This window comes from Camarhynchus parvulus, chromosome Z (assembly GCF_901933205.1).
Source record: "Camarhynchus parvulus chromosome Z, STF_HiC, whole genome shotgun sequence".
Taxonomy (NCBI): Eukaryota; Metazoa; Chordata; class Aves; order Passeriformes; family Thraupidae; genus Camarhynchus; species Camarhynchus parvulus.
Window position 1 is genome coordinate 67,567,275 of NC_044601.1, and position 15,558 is coordinate 67,582,832.

The following is a 15,558-nucleotide window of genomic DNA, read 5'->3' on the forward strand; positions in this document are numbered from 1 at the left end:
TTAGCTTTCTGTAAATATTGATATAATCAGGTATTTCCATTGTAGCTTTTAAATGTAAAAGAACTCAAAGACACTCAAAATGTCAATGAAATTTTCCCTGTTGTATATTTTCTCCTGCACAGCCAAGTAAAGCATAATTTATACATTTATCCTGGCAAGAAAGTAGTACATAAGAGAAAAACTAAATTATACAAGGGAACACTTTTCTCTCTAATTTTAATGAAAAGACATGACCAGTTCTCTCACCTTCAAAGCTTGATCAGGAGTTAAAGCATTGATAACCAGCTCCCCCTCCACAACTCTGCGAAGCTGTGAATCTTCTTCAAATATTGATTCCATATTTAACACTGTCCATGCAAACCAGACCTGCACAACACAGAAATGACGGAAATATTGATAACAAAACGGCAGGGGCAGGATCAGGAAGCCTGATGATTTCTTAAGAGGAGTAAGTGTTTGATGGATTCTCATTGCAGACTTGCAAAAGGCACTATCACATCTCAACAACAAAACCTCTTCATCCTTTAAATTCAAACTTTCCCTTTGTACAATTTTGGGAAAGAAGGGGAAAGGTAGACAAAACTAATAGAATCACCCAGGGAACTCTGGAGGAAACAACCTTTTCAAACTCCGTAAAATAAGATCTCCCCTCTTCCATCTGCACTACACATCTCTGTCTGGGATACTGCAAGACTTTTTATTCCTTTTTGCTTGAATAAGGAGCTCACTTAAGCAGAGAGAAAGTAACTCAAATTCAAAATATTTATCAGATGAAGACTGACCTGAAAGAAAAGTCAGGCTTTACAGATTTTGTCTTGTTAAACAGATCAAGAACAGTAATAGTTTAGAAGAAAATTTAACTAGTAAATCCTACTATATGAATTCTTGGATGCAGATTAGACCAACTCTCCTTGTGCAAAATATCCATGTTCCTTTTATTGCAATAAACCCAAAGCATTCTCTTAGGCTAAACTGGGATTCTTTCACAAGAAAACTCTGAGGCAGGAAGAAAAAGTGACCAAGAGAGAAAACTGGGAAGAAAAAAAAACAAACTCAAAAAGGGAAAAAAAAAAAACAACCAAAAAAAAGGAACAACAACAACAACAAAAACCACCAAAAAAAAAAAAAAAAAGGCAAAAAAAACCCACAAAAAACAAAATCACCCCACAACAAACCCTAAATCAGTATGCTGCTTTTCCCATCACAAAACACCATCATGGCACTCACCTGAGAGGAGTTGGCATTGCCCTCCACAAAGGATGGTGTGACATTGCCTGCCACGATCCAGCTGACCAGTGAAGACAGCATTCCCTTGTCACAGTGATAGCCCAAAGCATTCTGCACAGAAAGAGAAAACATTTGGGGTTTTTTCATGACCAAGTGATTTAAAAGCTACAGGTGGATCACTCAATCTTTATCCAGGTTCCTTTCCACCTCCTGTTGCTACTTTCCAATCTCAGCTCAGCCAGGCACCACTGAAATGCCTGCTGAGACTTTCTATTTCAGTGAAAAAATCCTGTCGCAGTAACTGTGTCTGTCTGGCTTTTTCAGGAGAGGGAGCTCCATTTTTGTCCTAAACACTCCATCAAAGATTTGAAATGCAAAGAACACAAAAAAACAATAGACGTCATATGAAATGAAAACTGTGTTCCAAACTGGTTTTAGAAGTAATTATTATCATTATTATTAAAATATCAGACACTTCATTAATCTTGGCCCACTCAGAAAAAAAAATTTCTTGAGCAACTCAGAAAAAAAATCAGATAACCTCATCACTGCTCATCATCATGACTGGCTGCTCAGAGAAGCTGTGGCTGCCTCATCCCTGGAAGTCCTGAAGAACAGTTTGGACAGGTCTTGGAGTAACCTGGGATAGTGGAAGGTGTCCCTGGACAGTGCAACTGGATGGGCTGTAAAGGTCCCTCCCAACCCAAACCACCCTAGGACTTCACAGTCGTTCTTGCTGCACTTCAGGAAAATACATTCCCATCAAAATCCGACTGTGCAACACACGAGCTGACCATTTACCCAAGAGCCACAGCAAAACACCACAGCTATCTGCTTACCTTGTGCTGCTGGTAAAGCAGCTTTTGCACACAGTCCTCCTGGCTGTACTGGAAAGCAGCTTTGCACAAGTCATCCAGCAGGCAGAGCGTGGCCCGGTCCCTGTGCCACAGCTGCTGGCTGGTGAGGACCTGCACCCAGAACTCCAGGACTGCAGCTGGCCCCACTCCATTTGGATGGTCACTTAGGAAAATGTGAGTCTGACAAATTAAAGGGTAAAACTGGTCAACAGATTGCAGCTTTAGAATTTATTGCAGGACTGTTTGATTTCCTTGAGGCTGTGGGGCTATCCTTAAATTAAAATAATTTACAACAATACTCTCTATGCCCAAGAAAGGACAGCTCTGTCATCTTCAGCCTCCAAACTTCTGCAGATTCTGAAGCCTGGAGAGCAGAGGATCTTGTGCAATCAGCAAAAACAGACACAGAAGCCTTAAGCAGGACACCTGCAGGCATAAACAGCACCTATTTCCAAAGTCCAGGCTGGTGTTCCTGCAAAAGGCCTTCCCAGAGTAAGTCTGTTTCTACTATCCCTCTAATGTTACAGGGCCCTGGGTTTTGACCTCTCTGTATTTAAAAAAAACACTACTGCTCCCTAACTCAAGAACATTTTTCCATTCCAGGGCCCCAACTTAATGGTAAAAAGCAGAACTTGCAAACATTAATATCTCTGCTGCATTCCTCAAATAACACAGACAAGAAAGGAGTGCTGCATTTTACATTTCCTTTTTTAAACAGTTTTGACCTGGTGTGGGAAAATGAATTTTCCAAGAAGTCTGAAAGGTAAATATTGTTGTTAGTGTCACATGCCTTGCCAGATTTAGGCAAGTTTAAGCAGGAGCATTTCAAGAAACCAAACCCAACAACCAATGCTTGATATAGGGTACTCTGTGACTGAACTGCTAGGTTCAGTATCCTTTCTAACCTTTAACACTAACTCAGCCAAATAAGCTTGGTTTTAAACACTCTCTCCCCCCTTTCTTTTTTAAATAATCTTCTTACCTGTATCATACTACTGAGCAGCTTAACATTTTCTCCATAGTTCACTCCTGTCAAGTGCTGTGTTACTTTATGGGTAACCTGCTGGGTCACTCCTTGAGGGACTCCACTGTCCAGATGAAGGAACAGTTCCACATAAGATAAAAACCTAGGGATGTCAACAAATGAAATTAAAATACCTCTTACTGCATATTAAATAGAAAGCCTGCTTCTAGAGAATTTAAAATCAGCTCAACAGCACCAGTGAGACACATACACAAAGGCTTTGATTCACAGCCACAATGCAGATTTAATTGCTCTAGTTCAGCCATACACTGGGCACAGCACAAACATTTCACACCAGCCTGTAATTCAAGGCAGCTCATCAGAACCAAATACCAGCTCTTGATCTACATCAGCACCCAAATCTTACTCAGGATTTGTCTGGGAGACTGTCAGGTGTCTAAACCAGAACGTTATTATTAACTTTTAGAGCAACTGTGAATAAATTAGGTAAACAAATGTATAACATTTAAAAATTAACATATCATGAACATATAATGCTTACTGTTCATTCTTCAGGAGGTAATACTGGCAAGAGTAAAACAAGGGTAAAATTTTATCCAGCACATGGACTACTGTTCTCAGATGTCTAGACTGGACTAGTACACCCAAAAGAGGGATCCCTTCAGCACAGAATTTCTCGATGCTGTCAGAAAAAAAAACAAAAAAAATTTAAGAAAAACACATTCACTATCAGCAGAAAGGAAGACAAGGTGTTGATTTAATTTTTATTAACTGAGATGTAAATATATTCAGAACTTCACATTTTATCTTTGAAAATATAAATAGCTAAATACAGAGTTCTTTTCTTCAGCTAGGTGTCATTCAATAACTGACAGATTTGCCAAGTATTTCCTTCTCAAATATTTACTAAGTACCCCCTTCCTTCACAAATTCCTTTCTGGGGATCAGCGTCCCATCTCCCAAAAATCACTAGAGATTCAAGTCTTCATCAAGTTTCTATCACTTCAAACTCACTATTCTTGCCTAACTTGGACAATTCACTTCCCTCTCCAGGGAAAAGAGCCAAAGACCAAACATAGAAGGTGCAGGGGAACAAATTAAAGAGGTTCTTTGGTTTTTTATTTCATGCTCAAAGTTATAGAAAAATTTCCACTCTCAACCAAAAATACCTTAATATCAGTCTCAAACTACTCCAGTGCTTTAAAGTATCCATGGCATAATCTTATAATGAAGCAATGGCTTCCCTGGGGAAGAAGAAAGGCCAGACAATATTTCCTTAAAAGAGTAATATAATAATATATGTAGAAAACAAGTTAGTGAAAATATTGAATAGCACAGCACATAACCAAAGGGATCACAGACTCAGGGAAAAGAGTTCTAGTGAGAACTGATCAAATTTTGTGCGGCACTGTATGTCAAACAAGAACATTTGATTACATTCAAAAACCTTACCAACTTAAAAACCAGCTAGAAGCACTGGAAAAGACTGTGTTGGAACACAGTCAGGGCTAAAAGGTCTACTGCTCTTATAATGCTTTTTATTCTCCATTCCCAGAGTGAGTGGGGTTTTTTTCCCTCACTATTTTCTGAATGTAGTGCTGCCCTGATAAAAGAAATTACCTCTAGTGCAACCCTTTCAGTAAGTGTGGCTCAATCTTACTCCTGTCCAGAGAAATTACTGTTAAGCCCCAGTTTCAGTATTATTTCTTATGACTGAACCCTAAAGTGCAGAAGGCAAAAAAACTATTATTAGCAAAATAAAGGAAATAGCAGGTTGTTTGAAAGAATTCAAGAATAATTTCTTCACAAAAAAAGGATTATTAAGCACTGGAACAGGCTGTCCAAGAAGCTGTTGGACTCCCCAGCCCTGCAGGTGTCCAAGGAATGACGTGGCACTCGGTGCTCTGGGCTGGGTGACAAGGTGGGGATTGGTCACAGGTTGGACTTGATGACCTTGGAGGTCATTCCCAACCTAAACGATTCTGGGATTCTGTGAAACTACTATCACAGAATCACAGAAAGATGGGGTTGGAAAACGCCTTGAGATTATCCAGTCCAAACACCTCCAAGGCAGGGTCACCCAGAACAGGAGACAAAGGAATGAGTCCAGGTGGGTTTGGAATGTCTCCAGAGAGGGAGAATCCAAGTTCCATGGGCAGCTGCTAAATATTTTTAGTATTTGTAATTGTTTTGGTGGGCAGCTGTTCCAGGGCTCTACTATCCTCAGCATAATGAAGTTCTTCCCCATGTTGAGGTGAAATTGCTTGTTTTTTAGTTGTGGCCATTGCTTGCTGAAAAGAGTCCAGCACCATCCTCTGGACATCTGCCTTTGAGATGTTTATCTGCATTAATAAGATCCCTTTTTGGTCTTCTCCAGACTGCCCAGGCTCAGCTCCTCCCAAGAGAGATGACAAGCTGCTCAATGCCTTGCATCACAAGCCCTTTACTCTTTAAACAGACACAAAACTGTAAACGACCCTCAGCTCAGCACTAGGGAGGCTGCTCAGTCCCTGGGGCCACCCACCCGAGGCAAACACCCAAAAAGCCTCACCTGTGTCCCAGGGTGGTCATTGCCAGTGCCAGGTAGCAGCCGATGGGGACGTTTGCCTTGACAGCCTTGAGCAGGGGGTGCAGCGTGACCGACTCGGCCGTGTCCAGCGCGCTGTCGCACACAGGGACAGCAGCCAGCCCGCTCTGCTGCACCCCACGGTCGTTCCTGTGCAGCTTCAGCCTCAGAACCAAACTCCAGGCCCACTGATTGAAGGAGGTCTCTGGGGTTTCCCCGTAGCGAACGATGCTGGCCAGGTAGGAGACCTGGAACAGAGCAGCAGGAATGAGAGGAAGCACAGCCATGACACAGCATGTGTGGCACTGGACTGGGACTTGGTCCATGGAGGGGGAACTGGATGATCCCTGGGGTCCCTTCCAACCCAAACCTCCTAGGATTAGACCAACAGCAATTATTTTTTAGACAGACCATGTAGTTTATCTAACCACTCTCTTCCTATGGCCTCAATTTCTACCTCCCTCTCCTTCCCCCATCCCTTTAAGTAAAGGCCATCAACTTACACTGTCTGCTTAAATTTTTCCAAGCTATATACTGACCTTGAATTAAATTTTAATTTTAATACTGAAAAAAAAACAGGCACAACCTTTAATAACATTTAAAACATTTAAGACTGTTAGTGAAAGGAAACAGAAAAATCTATGCAAAAGTATTATCTGTCAACAAAAAGCCTAAAACCTGGCAGGCTTTCCTTAGAAAAAAGCCTGTATGTGGACAGGCAGAGTCACATGTGTATGAGCCCACTGTCACAAAGACCATGTCTAAATCATAAGGAATTATAAATCTCTGGAGAAAAAAATATGTACATGTTCTGACAGAGCAGTGTAAATTGCAGAGCTGGAGGGCAAAGCAGATATTTCAGCCTCTCTGAGTAGGGGTACACGAACCTAAGCACTATTTTCTCTCAAATTCTAGTTATAGGCTCATGCAAGTCAGGACAGATTCACCAGCACAAGTGGCAACTAGGGCTGACAGTGGATTAAAAAAGAGAACTCATCTGGCTGGCACAAGACAACAAACCATGGGTAAGTGCAAAGGAGCAAGTCAGAACAGAGCAGAGACAACAAAGAACATTTGGAGTGTGGGAAGAAAAATCTGGGGAGAAAAATACAGAGGAGGAGAAAACACTGTACAAAAAATACTGAGAAGACAAAGCCCAGCCCAAAACCTCTTGGACTAAATATCCAACACAGGGATTTTTTGATCTTTCTATGCTTCCATTTGCACTCTGTAACTTGGAGCTCTCCCCTACTGAATCCAGTGTGCTGTAAAATCAATTTAATAAATGTCTGTTGTTTGTTCAGGTCACATAACATTGCCCACTGCTGAGAAGCTCCAAAAGGGATTAACAGTTAAGTCTTCAAATAAGATAAGAGCTGAAGTGAGTTCTCTTATGGTCACCAGTAATGGAAAATAGCCTTTCTATTTTATAGTAAGTATTGTCTACCTCTGCATGAGTAAAGGAGGAACAATTTGTGACTGCTCACAAACCTGCAAGTGAGTCAAAATTAAAATGTCTGTTTCAAGAAAGATGGAGAGAGACTGTTAAGAGCATGGAGTGACAGGACAAGGGGGAACAGCTTCAAACTGAGAGAGTAGATTCAGATCAGATGCTGGGAAGAAATTCTTCCCTGTGAGGGTGGGCAGGCCCTGGCACAGGTTTCTCAGAGCAGCTGTGGCTGCCCCTGGATCCCTGGGAGTGTCCAAGGCCAGGCTGGACAGGGCTTGGAGCAACCTGGGACAGCGGGAGGTGTCCCTGACCATGGCAGGGGTGGCACTGGATAATCTTTAAGGTCCCTTCTACCCAAACCATTTTATGATTCTGTGATTCTCACACAGACGCTCAACAGAAGCCTAATAGAATTTTCAAATAGTTCTGTGGGTGCAGACAACACTGAGCGCTGGCATGTAACGAAATTGTAGTTGGACAAAGAACAGCTTTAAAAAGAAGGGAAAAAAAGTGAAAACAAGGTCTTGCCTGCAGCTTTTCCCATTTACAGCCATCCATAAGTTACTCCTTGTAAGTAAGAAGAAAGGATACCTGTTTTATGCTTTCAGAAAGCAGCCCAGCATATGGTTTTTGGGAGAGATATTTCTGATACGCTTCCAGGACCATCAATGCAACTTCAGAATGGACAGCTGGATCCAGGTGAAGAGTATTCTGCTAAAAACAGTGTCAGAACACAAAACCTTGAGTCATTTAAGAGGTCTCTACAGCTGTACACTCAGCTGCATCACAGAGAAATAAATTTTCTGGCTGTTCAAATTAATTATTGCAATATCAAGGCAAAAATCTTCCCCAGTGAAAAATTTCAGCTCAATGTTAAAAGAGTACCAGGCTCACACTGGGCAATACAAAGCCCAACAACTAGATTATTTTTTTAAAAGGCATCATAACATTCACTTTCCACATATGATAACATATGATAATTAATCCAAAAATCCATAGATGCTATTTTAAATTAGGTAATACAGACACTTGAAATCTTGCCTTTAAAAACAAAACCAAATCACATCACCATGTTTTTTGTATGAAAACACAGCAATTCCTGTATCAAGTGCCACACTAAAGAGCCATTTTTCACCACATCAAAGGGTACAGACATGGAATTGGTATTGCACAGCAAAGAATTCTATTCATTATCCCTAACATTCATTTTTATTTACATGTCTACAAGAAAGAGGGAGAAAAAAGTGAGTCCATAGCCATGTACAACCATCAGCATGGCAAAGAGAAGAGTTCAGCATGACCAAATGCACAGAATGCAATGCTGAACTATATCAATGAACACAGGCAACATTATTCCCCCAATCTATTTCTGTTTTTCTCTGAAAAAGCATTCACCCTCAATTATAACCCAAACTCATGGAGCTCCTGGAGCAACCCAATATTATGGAATATTTCCCCATCATTTAAATGATGCTCAGAGTTTTGAAATGTCTCATTTCAATAATTACTTTTCTTGCACTGTGAAAAACATACCTAGATACCAGCATGCAAACTACAGTCACACCAGTCTCCTGAACATTTTTGGAAGATTCCTCTATTTCTGCTAAAAGCATTTGCTTTTAAAGAGCATTGCTTTTTAAAATGCTAAAAGCATTTTAATCATATGATTCATAAAAATTGTCCTGTCAGCTATTTCCTCCTTTAGAGAGGGAAAATTCCCTGCTTAAATATCTCTTTTAAACTCAGCTGCAGCACTGAAAGAAACCAGCACAAGCAAATCTTCAGGCAGTGTTGTAAAATTATTATGACATTCCCATTTTGTGCCATTAGGTGTACAGCCATAATATAAAAAGCATGCAAGTAACTGTTTTCAAATTCTGCTCTACTCCCCAGCTGAGTTAAACTTTTGCTCTGAAAAGGTGAGAAGGTTCAAGGCTCCTGTTCTCAATACCTACATGCTCACCAAATCCCCAGTTCAGCCCTTCCAAGATGATGCAGGCCAGTTTATTCTCCACTGCTGTCAGGCTGTAATTTAACAACCAGTCACGGATCAGGGCTATCTCGGATGAAGAAGGCTTCCACAGGTACAGGGGCAGTTCTTTAAACAGATATAAAGAAACCTTTGAGGAAAGAGAGCAAAAAGTGCAAATCACTACTCAGCACACAACAATAATCAGCACTGTGCCCTGCCATCTAAAAGGGACCAAAAGCCCCACAGAGAGCTCTTTAATACATCCATTCATAACAACCTGGCATGGCCTCTAGGTTTAACTGGGTGTCTGATTTAAATTATTTAAATTATAGACATCAGCACTTACCATCCCCACCTTCTCAATGGTCTCTCTAATCCGATCCAGCAGCACAGAAATAATCTGTGTGTGGATGCTGGCAATGGCTCCCAAGAGTTCCCGACCAACCTTGGAAAACGTCTCCCTTGTGGAAAGACTAACATAGGACACCTGAGAAGATGAGCAGGGAGAAGTTATTGCTTCTGGCTGACCTCCACTAACATGGAAATAAAATGTCTTTTGGAAAATAAATTGCTCTTGGGCATCGCAGACAAAGTTGATAAATGTCCATATGAAAAGTGAAGCTGACTGCCCTAAAAGACCAGGAAAGTTCTGTGTCACACTGCCGAAATAATGTCCAAAACTAAACACAGGAACAACATAGTCACAGGCACTAAAAAAAAAACACCCACAAAAAACAATGGAAAAAACACCACATAAGGAATTCCAGAGCGACAAGTTAGGTCTGCATGAGAAAAATAAAACAAAATAAACGCATTTTATTTATTTGTTTCATTCTGGCTTCACTTACAGAAAAACTGTTCTTGTTCCCAGAAAAAACAAGTACTTCAGGCAATTTTAATTCACAGCTTTTTGAATACATAGCACTTTTTTAATTCCATGGAAGAACAAACTACAGAAGCCATGAAAGCTCCACACCTTCCACTGTTACAAATAAAAAGAGCATTTTCATTCTTTTCCTGAATGGACCAGTAACATTACTCACCTCATAGATCTCCAAAACAACAATTTTGATAAAATCCTCATCAACATCAGCCCGTTTAGTTTGTGCCATCTGAGCAAATGTGGTGAGCAGACAAATTTCTTCTGAGCAGTTCATTGACTGGAGATACTTTTCAAACTGTGCAAGGTGCTCTGGATCTAGGAAAAAAAAAAGTCAAGTGAAAAAAACATGATACAAGTGCAATAGGACACACATCAGCAGCATTTATACAGTTATTCACTCAAAAGTGATCTGTGGAGATCATTCCATGCCAATTACAAATAAAAATTCTGCAAGTATCTAGCCCCAGGTCTTGATTACACCCAAGAGCTATAAAGAAAGGCCAGTCTGACCTTCCCAAATACAATACAAGAAAAAACACCGGATGCACTTGTTTGCAATCCATCTCTGAAAACAGAGAACAGAACCTGTACAAGCAGGAAGGCTAAGATACATTTTCACTCAAATTCAAAGCAGGTTTTTCTCTTTAAACCCAAAAGAGATATTGCTAAAAGCAAATAAACATTCCATTCCTCAGGGTGTGGGACAACAGGAAGGTAATGATACAAAGGAACCTCTACAGGGCTTTAAAATGTTTGGGGTTTTTTTTTGCTTGTTTCTTCCAAACAACTTTAAATAGAGTCTGTGCAGCAGAACAACCACTGAAAGCAGCATTTGAGCTGTAAAAAGTTTTGGAGAGTGAACTGCCTTCTGTGAACCACAACAAGCCAACAAACTCTGTTTACAGTGATTTTATCATAGCAGCTGAATATACAGAAAAAGCATTCATTGTGCACTCAGCTATCTAACCTGGACACGCATGTGCTCAGCGTGCTTGTGATCAAACACTTGCACTTAGGTTACATTCTATTTTAAGGGCTTTCAAGAATTTTGCAACTGTACTCCAACCTGAGAAGGTCAGGCCTGTACAGGCAAAACAGCTCATGGAACAGCATGCTAGAGGATTGTGCAATTTCAGAAAACAGTTTCTTCCAAACAGTAAGAGAAACCACACTGCTGACAGATACAGCAGGCAAACAGGGGGCGCCTCATCCACTCACCTCCATTTCCTAATGCTATTTTTTATCCTTAATGCAGCAGTTACAGACAACTCTGTTTCCCCTTGTACTTCAGTTTGGTTTTTTTAACATGATGGAGAAGGACATTAAAAATGACCACATCATTATTGTATCAAAAGGCACAGCAGGGTGACAGTGAGGAGAAGGGGTCAGCTGTGGGCTCCACACTGACCTCAAACCCACACCAAGCCATAGCCTGGGACTGAAGATGGGGACAAGGAATAAGGGAAGCAGGGAGACTCCCCCTAAATCCTGTCCTCTCATAGTGGAGAAATAACATCATCACCATCAGCTTGGTACTTCACCCTATCCTTTCTTCTAATCACACTGTAATTCAAGTTCAGGACGCCCTAAAAATCACTGACTTCCCAAACCTTGTTACTGGTAGCAAGGAAACTCTGACCACAAATAAACTCACAGTATCCCTGGATTAAAGGGATATTCAATATTATCTAGTTTAAAATCCCTGCCATGGGCAGAGATGCCACTCACTAGAACACCAACTATGCTTCTGATGCCTTAGGATTTTAGCTTTTCTATTTTTCATATATTTGTAATCCTGCAATTCTTTAGTGTATAACCCTAAACCCCATATATAGTTAGCTACTTCTTTGCCATTTTTGTCAGACAAAACAATTCCTCTCTAGGCCTGGGAATCAAGGGAATATGGGAATCAACCTTACTACCTCAGACCCTGAGAAATGTAAACAAAAGCGAACTGGGGAAGAGCAAACTTGTGAAGCTTTAATTGGAAGATTAACCCCCAATATGCAAATGGACCAAACTTATTGAAGTGTGAAAGACCATGACCCACTGTCCATATTTTGGGTGCAGCCCTTGGGGGGTAAATGCACCTGAAGGCCCTTCAATAAATATAACTGCTTTTTATTGCCTTAATTTTGTCTGGCCTCTATTTTTAGGTAATCCCAAAAATGCATTACTCCCAACCCCTATGGACTTGCTGCCTAAAGCTTCCATCAATTACCAAGGTTTGCTTCCACCTGTAGATTCACCACCCTTTTCTCATGCTTAATTTGGGAGAGGAAAGCACTAAAAAACCAAGAGAATGTTAATGTCATGGTCTTCCAGGGCATGAATTACAGGAAATTAGGCATTAATTTGTTAAGTGTCCATTGAAAGAAAACATTTCAGAAGATTAGATGGATTTCACTGGAAGAACTGCTGATATTCTCTGTCTAGGTCTAGACTGGTGAAAAACAGCATTATGCTGACAGAACTCACTGAGGAGGATAAAGAGGATAAAAAAATCCTGAATCAGCATACCAAGGACTTTGAAGCATAAAAGTTAGCTAGAAGCAAAACAATGCCTGAAAAAGATAATTATATTAAAAAAAATCTGTGTTTGTTACTGCAACCCATAATAGATGCAGTAAAAATTTTCTAGCAAAACCAAAAATAAAGATGTTCTACTGACAACTGTAACAGTTACTGTTTTGGCTGGCTAGTGCTTATCAGATCAGCACCTCATCAAGTGCACACAACTACAATCTTGGTATCTCTCTCCCTTTCTGTGTAAATCACTTTAAATGTTACCTGAGATTGCACAGAGTCAAGATACTCAGTAATGTCTCAGAATCACCATTTTCTTTTGCTTCTCCACCAAGACTGGGTACATGGGGTAACAGCTACCTGGGATACCAGCCAGCTGAGAAGTGAAACTGACAAAAACGAGATCTGCTCTCCCTGAAGACAGCAAAGAAGCTGCGAAGTAGGGAGCAGTAAACTGTTTGTTTACCTAGCCCCCTGTCAATCAAGTCCTGAAATATTATCCATGAATGCAGCAGAAGAGGGAAACTAGCATTCCAGCTGGCCTCTAAATAGTTCTGCTACAACTAAAGACACCACATTCATTGTGGAGATCAACATGGGACAAAAGTCAAGAGGAAATAAAGTGTGCCACTGAGGACAAGAAATGCATGAAAAGAAGGCTTGAGACAAAGGAAACAGAGGTGGGGATGATAAGCAGTCTCCCACGATGTGAGTTACTGAAGCCAAAATCAGCAAGTTTAGCGGGGAAAAAAGGACTCTAAAAACATGTTACTTATAGAACTATCAGCAGCTCAACAGTCAATCAGTCACACAAAAAAAATAAACACACAAGAAAAAAAAAAAACAACAACACCAAAAAAAACCAACAAATTCAAAAATTTGCCACACCAACCCTAAGTGATACAAAAGTCCGTACTTCAGGATTTCAGCCTCACTTTCCAAATACTGTTGAAGGTCAAGATGGGAAATCATACAAGAATACACAAGAGGTACCTCCTGCATGTCACTCCAGCAGCTCTGAGGCAGCCACAGAGAAAACCAGGACAGTAAATCTATCAGTTGCTGTTAAATGACAATTTGGGCAAACAGGTACTGGAAAACCATGAACTGCCCAAGACATTTCAGCAGCCATTGGACCAGTCATGCTGCCAAGGGTGCATTTAACAATGCAGCCTGCCAAGAGTTAAACCCACAGCTGATGCAGCAGCTGCTGAATGGATTAGAATTGGTTCTGTGTGGGGAAATTTTACCTTTGAGTCTCTGCTTGTAGTCAGCAGGTTGAAGAGTAGAGCAGAGCTGCTCCAGGTGCTCGTTCTCAGCACAGTGCATGACAAAGAAGAGCCTCCAAAGCATGCTGCTGGACAAGGTTCCATAAGGCATCTCAGACATGAACAGCCAGACACCCAACCTGTTGGATTTGAAGAGGCTCTTAGAAACAGTTCCACCCTGATAAATCCCAGCATTTGGAAAGGAGACATCTCTGGCCCACACTTCTGCTATGTAACAGAATTAGGAACGTGAGGATGTGTATTAGCACCTCAGATTCTGAGCCAACCTCATTATGAAGTGACCAAGATTTCAGAGCTTCTCTCAGGTGCTACAATTCATGGCCTAATTCCTCCCCACATTGATGCTACCAATGCACTGAAAAATCCTACTTCTTTCAGTCTTGTTTAAACCATTAAGTATTTAAAGCTATCCAAATCCCAGTTTCAAGTATTCAACTCCTCCAAAACTAAGCCAGTGAAGAGATTACCCACCTTTTTGCCTTCAGAACATGTAGAACAGCTCTAAAAAACAGCTCATCAAACTCCAGCTGCAATTTTTCCACAGAGTAGGGGTGCTCTACTGATCCATATTGTTTATTGCCACTAACATACTGGGCCCAGTGGTCACTCACATGACACAGTGTCATCCTACACAGCAGAGCAAACAAGACAAAGAAGGATCATTAAGTATGTCACCATCACAGGAAAACACAGACAAGGGCAACCAGGTTAGAGTCTAGCCACAAGAGATGTGTCCAACATTTTGCCTTCTGGGTTCCAGAGCTTTCCACATAAATTGTATCAGTCAAATTTCTGTGTTCTCTTTCCTTGGTTTTGCAAGCTCACAAGGCACAACATTCTGTTACAACAAATTAGTTTGTGTGTGACCTTTGGAGCCTTAAGGTAACTGTACAGGATGAAATGGCAGAAAGCTCATATGGGAATAATTACACTGAGAAAGCTACTGCCTCCATAACACAAAGAAAAAGACAGATTCTGTTTCTGATTTGACTGTATTCCCCATTGAGAATACACTTATGGAAGCCATGTAGACTAAATGCTAGAGATTTAAAAATAAAGAGCAACATTTAGGCTTCAAATACATTTACTTACTGCAACAACAGGACAATTTGCAGGAAGCAAACTAAAAACCCCAAAACAAGTTTTAATAACAACAGAAATAAAGCAGTAACATTGGTTATAGATATGAGAAATTCAAGGAGTTCCTGTTTGTTGGGTTTCAGTGACTACCCAAGACAAGCCTAACAACAACACAAATGGAAGTCAGCCTGATGTTCCACAGCTCACCTGGATGCTCCTTTGCACCCACAGCATTTAGATTTTGCAGTTTCCCCAATTCCCAGATTGCCTAACAGTGAACTGACCAAATGTCACAGCAAAACCCACCTGAGAATCATTTGGGCGGAGTTTGAATTTTTTTGGTTGTTTGATGGTTGGTTCTGGGGATTTTTAGCAGCTCTGATTATCTAATCTATGTATAAAATGGGCTAAATCACTCCACAGAGGAAAAAAATCTCTTACTTGATGAGCTGACCAATTCTTTTCACAAACTGTCGGTACCGTGCTCTGTTAAACGTTTCTAATCCCACAGACAGAAGTTCCACTAAGGAGTTTGCAAAGGCAAAAATCTTCATCATCTTCTGGGGAGATGTTTTTTCAGGAAAATAAGCACCTATGAGAGAGACACAAAAAGAAGTGTGGAAAAAAAAAGTGAATTTTGGATTTTTAAGTAACTTAACAAGCACTCACAGCATCAATATTGTGAACTGGAATGTATGCTTTGTTTATGAAATGAACAATAAA

General features: G+C 40.6%; 1 protein-coding gene across 3 annotated transcripts in view; it reads right to left on the reverse strand.

Annotated features, from left to right (window-relative positions):
- EPG5 (ectopic P-granules autophagy protein 5 homolog) overlaps positions 1-15,558 on the reverse strand; it is a 54,919-nt gene that overhangs the window by 27,088 nt on the left and 12,273 nt on the right. For 2 of the 3 annotated variants that reach the window (XM_030968752.1, XM_030968750.1), the window contains exons 9-21: positions 15,277-15,427; positions 14,227-14,382; positions 13,717-13,874; positions 10,101-10,255; positions 9,404-9,544; positions 9,041-9,205; positions 7,677-7,799; positions 5,621-5,883; positions 3,611-3,751; positions 3,067-3,211; positions 2,067-2,264; positions 1,228-1,338; positions 247-366 (exon numbers count right to left, since the gene is read on the reverse strand). In XM_030968752.1, the coding sequence (XP_030824612.1) occupies positions 247-366; positions 1,228-1,338; positions 2,067-2,264; positions 3,067-3,211; positions 3,611-3,751; positions 5,621-5,883; positions 7,677-7,799; positions 9,041-9,205; positions 9,404-9,544; positions 10,101-10,255; positions 13,717-13,874; positions 14,227-14,382; positions 15,277-15,427 (2,027 nt within the window). The remainder of the gene's footprint in view (positions 1-246; positions 367-1,227; positions 1,339-2,066; positions 2,265-3,066; positions 3,212-3,610; positions 3,752-5,620; positions 5,884-7,676; positions 7,800-9,040; positions 9,206-9,403; positions 9,545-10,100; positions 10,256-13,716; positions 13,875-14,226; positions 14,383-15,276; positions 15,428-15,558) is intronic. The other variant, XM_030968751.1, reaches the window with a different exon arrangement.